This window comes from Arachis ipaensis, chromosome B08, assembly GCF_000816755.2.
Source record: "Arachis ipaensis cultivar K30076 chromosome B08, Araip1.1, whole genome shotgun sequence".
In the NCBI taxonomy this organism is placed as follows: domain Eukaryota; kingdom Viridiplantae; phylum Streptophyta; class Magnoliopsida; order Fabales; family Fabaceae; genus Arachis; species Arachis ipaensis.
Genome location: NC_029792.2, coordinates 111,613,186 through 111,620,255, shown reverse-complemented (window position 1 = coordinate 111,620,255; position 7,070 = coordinate 111,613,186). Strand labels below are relative to the sequence as shown.

At 31.6% G+C, this 7,070-nt stretch overlaps 1 protein-coding gene across 1 annotated transcript in view; it reads right to left on the bottom strand.

The window, feature by feature from the left end:
* The window catches only part of LOC107614549 (polyamine oxidase 1-like), a 13,791-nt gene extending 12,115 nt beyond the window's left edge, over positions 1 to 1,676 (bottom strand). Inside the window, exons 1-4 of the mRNA XM_016316739.2 lie at positions 1,466 to 1,676; positions 1,064 to 1,313; positions 637 to 824; positions 143 to 297 (exon numbers count right to left, since the gene is read on the bottom strand). Coding sequence (XP_016172225.1) covers positions 143 to 297; positions 637 to 824; positions 1,064 to 1,313; positions 1,466 to 1,517 — 645 coding nt within the window. The 5' untranslated portion in view covers positions 1,518 to 1,676. The remainder of the gene's footprint in view (positions 1 to 142; positions 298 to 636; positions 825 to 1,063; positions 1,314 to 1,465) is intronic.

The window sequence follows — 7,070 nt, the reverse complement described above, 5'->3', positions numbered from 1 at the left end:
AAAAAGCAGAAAACTGACTGCAGAAGCATACAAATAGAGATTTTTCAGATTTCAGAAGGGTACAGCCACTCCCATCACCAAATGGCAAAAAGGCTACAATAAAATCTAAAGAAAGAAACAGAGACTGTATAAATGTAAGTACCTTATTTAATTGAAGACGACCGTCTAAGATTCTGCCCTCAGAAGTGAAGAGAAAACTTTCAGCCATTTTATAGAGCAAGCAATCGTACCCTCTTTGATCTGCAACTAGAAATTCTCTTTCACCAAAGTCTACGTAGGTGGAAATTGGTTCCACTTCTGCATCCCAATAAATCTAATTTTAGACCATCTAATAACACGGTTGGAGGGGAAAAAAATATAAGAAAAAGAAAAGTGATAGTATAACAATTCCAGGAAATTGAAGCATGAGTAACAACATATCACGGGGGTAATTGAAAAGGTCCTTAATTCTTTTTCATATGAGCTGAGCTGGAACTAATTATTAGCATTGGATTAGGAAACTTCAAACAGAAAAATCAGACGTGTGAACAATAAACTTCATTTCCTTTGTTTCGTGGAAGGAAGCACAAATTAACAGTGAAAAAACTAACTCTACCGTGAAATTAATAAGTGATAGGATAATAAAAATTAACGCACCTGCCATTTCAAAATCATGGAGGATAAAATCAATAGCCAATTCTATTGGCGTCTTCGGCGTCCTAAACATACACCCGAAAAAAAAATTTAAAATTAAAATAATATAATAATAATAACTGAAGGACTGATTATAACATTTGGTCATAGCACACAACACGTTACGAAATCCACTCGGGAAGATCTTGCCGCTGCAACTCGCCAACGCAAACTATATCAGTTATAAATCGAAGCCCCAAGAAAACAGAGGAACAGCAATAATCAATTAATCACCGACCAAACCGACGAACAAAACGACGCCGAACACAGCAGAACGTTTGCAATTTGCTAAGGCATGCATAGTATTGAAACTCTATTGAATTAAAAACAGTAGAAAATGTTTAAATTCTGTGAGAAGGTAGTGATAATTATTTTGTAATTGTTTTTGAACCTGCGATCGTAGATGTTGTAGCGAGCATTGCTGTAATCGGAGAGGCAGGTTCGTAGACCGGCTTCGGTGGCGAGTTCCCAAACAGGATTGGACTCGCGGCCGCCGACGCCGGCAATCCAGCCTGCGCCGAGCTCCACCGACACGCCGCCGAATTGCTCTTTGCGGATCCTACCACCGATTCTGTCAGAGGCCTCGAGTATGATGATGTCGTCGACGCCTTTCTCGGCCAGAACCTTCGATGCGGAGATACCTTTTGGAAAATGGATAAAAAGGTTAATCCAAGAAGAAGAGGAGAGAAAAGGAACAATGAGACTCCTTGAGAGCGAAAATAACGGTGATGTTCTGATTATTGAAGAATAGTAAGGTTGTGTGACGGAATGAAACGGTGGCGTTTGGACTCACCAGAGATACCGGCTCCAACAATGATGACGGAGGAGCGAGAAGGGGAATCCATGAATGCGTGTCACAGAGGACGAGAAATATACACGATGAGAGAGAGAAGAGAGAAGGAGAGCAGGGAGTATGTGATTTGCGTTTTGTTTCGCACGAGCTCAAAGAAAATTCGCGGGAGTTGGGTTATATAGTTTTGTTTTCTCTTTTTCTTTTTCCTTTTATGTGGACCCGTTGTTTATATATATATATATAATATTTTTTTTTTCTGTATACTTCTTTTATATACCTTTGTTTTTTATATAAAAGGAATTTTTGTTATCTATTCTTACTTTTATTTTATCAATCTTTTAATAACAAAAGTAAAAGATTTATACAAACGTGGAATATATAAACTTTTTTTAGATAAAAGATATGTTCTTGTATAGATCAGCTTGGCCTTCTTTGATATAGTTCGTCCTTGTGACGATGTCTTCCAGATCTTTGAATAGAAAGAGCTATACTTCGAATGTAGAAGAACATAAAGGATCGACATTTATACAAGACACTCTGAAACTCAAATTAGTGTATGAAATAGCCTTTTTTTTTTAAATGAATAAGAATGGATTTTTTTATACCATTATTTTTTATCTCTATATCATTTTTTATCTTTTTTTTTTTTTTTTTTTGGTATAAAAGATAAAATATTTTTCTTTTTATCAATTACTTGTAAAAAATGTATGAAAAAAGTCTACACATAAATTATACATATGATATTTCTTTCTTTTTTTTACAAATTATTTTTTGGATAAAAGATATTTTTTCTTTTAATTTTTGACAATGACTTTTATACTAAAAGTGAAAAATATATACTGACATATATAAACGTAATGCATATATCATTTTTTTTTTCTTTTTCTCGCATGGTTAAACTTTTAAGTACTTTTTTATTTGAATAAGTAATGTTAAATCTTATGCACGAGTTAAATATTTTCTAAGTAGATGTTTGTTTTAAGGTTAAAAATGAAATATATTGCAAACACTTATATTCTTAGAAATAGTATACTTGAAATTTGAAAATGTTATAATTTATTATTGTAGACAATTTTTTTGTTTGATCACATATTTAATGACTTTTTATGGAAATAGCAGATTTCGGTTGTGCTCCTTCGATCTATTCAATCACTGACAAAATCTACATCATAATAGCCCATTACACAAAAATTATTAGACTTGGGATATCACAAACCAAAATCTGAAATGCCATGATATATCTAATAATCCTTTTAACAGCAGAAAAAATAGATTTTTTATGATGTGATTGGAATCTAGAGCAAACTCTAACATTCTGAACTATGTCCGGTCTAGAGGAAGTGAGGTACATGAGTGAACCGATCATTCCTCTAAATCTAATTTCATTCACATCTTTGTCATTTTCATCATTTTTCAAGTCTAGAATTTAGATGCATTGGTGTGTTCATTGGCTTAGCATTTTCCAAACCAAATTTTTTAACTAATTCTTTGGCATATTTTTCTTGCACAAATGTGCCACTTAGAGTTTGTTTGATTTGGAGACCAAAAAAGAATATAAGTTCTCCCATCATACTCATATCAAACTAACTAGTAATTAATTTGCTAAAATCAGCACCCAAAGACTCATTTGTCGAGCTAAAAATAATGTCATTCACATAAACTTGAACAAAAATAAAATGATCATTAGACTCTTTAATAAATAAAGTAGTATCTGTGAAACCTCTTTGAAAATTATTTTTTAACAGGAAAGAACTAATTCTTTCATACTGAGTTATAGGAGCTTATCTCAAATCATAAAGTGCTTTTGAAATTTTAAAAATAGTTTGAAAACTTTTCATTTTTAAAACCGAGAGATTGGATTACATATATTTCTCTATCTATAATACCATTTAAGAAAACACATTTAACATCCATTTGAAAAAGTTTAAACTTTTGGCGTAGGCATAGGCAATCAACAATCTTATGACTTCCATACTTGCAACATGCGCAAATGACTCGTCAAAGTCAATACTTTCTTCTTGATTATATCCTTGAGCTACGAGTCTTTCTTTATTTCTTGCTATACTTCCATCTTCTCTCAATTTGTTTTGAAAAAATCTATTTTATTCCCATCACTCTCTTTCCATTGGAATTAGATACTAATGTTCACACTTCATTTTTCTCAAATTGAAGCAGCTCCTCTTCTATTGCCTTGACCTAAGATGGATCTTCAAGTGCTTCGTTCACATTTTGTGATTTTATTAGAGAAATGAGTGCAATATTATTTTGTTCCAACCTTATTCTACGTGAGGATCTAGTGGTGACACCTAGTGACGGATCTCCAATAATGAATTCTTGTAGATAATTCTTCAAGAATTTTCTATTTCCTTGGTCTTGGAATCCTAGGATCAAGTTAAAATGGAGTTTGGTTTTCTTGACTGTCAGTTCCAGGATTCTCTATAGTTTCAAGAGATAAAACAGAATTATTTCCTGCAGAATCGATGCCACAGTAGATTAATCTCTTTGCTGCAGACAAAAATAAGTTTGAGCTTGATTCTCATTTTTTATATCACTATTTTGAGCACATGCATTATCATCTTTGAAAGAGCTTAAAATAATATTAGTATTACAAAAAAAAACGTGTATGAATTCCTCAACAACTCTAGAATCTTTATGATAAACTCTATAAATTTTGCTAGTTGTAGAATATCCAATGAAAATGCATTCATAGGTTTTTGAATAAAATTTTCCCAAGCTATCTTTAGCATTTAATACAAAATATTTGTACCTAAAGATATAAAAATATTTAAGATTAGGAGGAGTTCCTTTCCATAATTTATAAGGTATTTTCTTTAAAAACTTCCTAATAATTATTCTATTCAAAATGTAACACGCTGTGTTGACTGCTTATGCCCAAAAAAACTTAGGAACATGACTTTCACATAACATGGTCCTAGCCATTTTTTGAAGGCTTCTATTTCTTTGTTTAACAACACCATTTTGTTAAGATGTTCTTAGATAAGAAAAGTTAAGTGAAATCCTTAGTTTTTCACAGAAAAATTTCAAAATCATCATTTTTAAATTTTTTTTCGTGGTCACTTCTAATAGAAGCAATCTTCAAATCTTTTTTCATTTTAAACATTTTTGCTAAAAACCTCAAAAGTAAAAAAAGCATAATTTTTATGCGTTAGAAAAAGGACCCGACCGAATCTAGTATAATCATCCACAATTACTAGGCTATAGTGTTTATCGCCTAGACTAAGTTCTAGTTAGCTCAAAAAGATCAATATGTAGCAATTCAAGAGATCTTTTAGTTAAAATGTCTTTCTTTGATTTAAATGAATTTTTTATTTGTTTTCCCATTTGACATGCATCACAAGTGATATGTTTGTCAAAATGAATTTTAGGAAGACCTTTCACTAAATTTTTCTTTACTAACTTGGTTATTTGAAACACGCTAGCATGCCTTTTATGCCATAGCTATTTTTCTGAATCCATGGAATTAAAACAAGCTACATTTTTTTTTAGTTCATCTAGTGTGACTTCATACATTATCACATCTTTTAACTACAAATAACACTTCATCAAAATTTTCATTAATAACAAGACATTCTAATATTTAAAAAATTACCCAATAACCTAAGTCACAAAGTTGGCTAATACTCAAGATATTATGTCTCAATCCATCCACCAAAAATATATTATCAATACAAGTAGAAAAGCCCTTACTCACTTTACCTATGGCAATGATCTTGCCTTTTCCATCATCACCGAATGTCACAAATTCTCTATTGTACTCATTTAGTTTGATGAAAAATGTGGACTTTCCGGTTATGTGCCTTGAACATCCGCTATTAAGATACCATATATCTTTCTTCTTCTTGGATGTAAGGCAAATCTATACAAAGTTTCAAGTGATCTTAGGTATCCAAATAAATTTGGATTCTTGGATGTTAATCCTCCTTAGTTGCTCAAGGACATTGAAATTCTTTACCACTTTATATACTTTATTTCCAATTTTTCTTTCAACAATAAAGTATTGATGAGATGAATGACTATATTTTTTGCAAGTTTGATAATGATTTCTCTTTGCTGAATTTTGAAAGTGATAAGAGGTTTGAAATATTTTGGTTTAAGAGGTTGAAGCTTTAGTTTCAGCATGAGATTTTTCAAAAACAGCTCTATTTTTATCAAAATATTTTAAACTAGATTTTTCAAACAAAGGTTCTTGACTAGCTAGCAATTTATCCAAATTTTTATAACTTTGAGCAAATTATACTATATTTTTGGTTCAAGCACTTTATGCAATAATTTATTTTTATCAATTAGGTCTATTAATGCATTAACTGTGTGCTTCCTTTTAAATTTTTCAGTTTCAGATTTAAGAAGTTTATTTTCTTCGATTAAATCAATAGCACATTTGGTTTCCTTTAGTTTTTCTTTAAGAAAAATATTTTTAGCTTTTAAGAACTCATTTTCTGACTCACATTTATAAAAGTTATCCAAAATGTTTCTAATGTGTGCCGTTAGATCATCAACCACTTGATATAATTTCTCATTAAATAGGTCAAAATAATTTACCTCTTCCACTTGATCTTGGTTAACTATGAAACAAGCTTGTGCTTTGTTTTCAGACTCTTATTCATCATCGGAGTCATTTTCAAGGTCCTCCTATGATGCCATTAGCACCTTCTTCTTGTCTTTCTTTATTTTGAGCTTAGGACAATCATACTTGAAATAATCAGCTTACTTATAATGATTACATATGATCTTGCTAAAATTTCTCTTGTGTTCCTTTGAGTTTGAACCTTTACTCATTCCTTTACTTCTCATGAGTCTTCTCAATCTCCTAGCAAAAAACATAATTTTATCATCTGAAAAAACTATCATTGAAATCTTCTTTCAATGAATCAATATTGGATTTCAAAGCCACTCCTTTCTTTTTTGTGTCTCAGTTCATATGTGTGGTTTCATAGACAAGTAGTTTTTCTCTCCGCTCATCATATGTCATTTGGTTCAGATTGCTACTTTCAAATATAACCATTGCTTTTATTTCCCACTTTTTAGTGAGACTTCTTAGTAATTTTCTCACTAACACTTGTTCGATGTGAGTCGTTCCTACAGCATCCAAGCTATTGATTATGATCGAAGATCTTTCAAATATCATCAATGATTTTTTTCTTCCTTCATAGTGAACATTTCATATTCCTTTATAAGCATATCGATCCTTATTTCCTTGACATATTGAGTACCTTCATGAGTGACATGGAGTTTATCCCAAATCTCTTTTGTTGTTTTGCATCTTTACACCTTTCAGTATTTCTCGAAGCTAATGGCACAATGCATCATATTAATTGCCTTGGCGTTTAGCTCCACTTTCTTCTTATCTTCATTATTCCATTCATTTTCTTCTTTGGGAGTCATCACTGCTTCAATGCTTTGTAACGACCTAGTTTTTGGCAAAACGAATTTTTCAGAAGATTAGTAAAGGAAGCACCTCTGCTATATTATCAAGCACCTCGATGTTCAACATCATTATGTCATCACTAAGCAAGAACCTCTTTTGAGATAAGTTTGACGACACAGTCACGAAGAACCTAGTTTTGAGTTGTATCGGTTAAGAGTT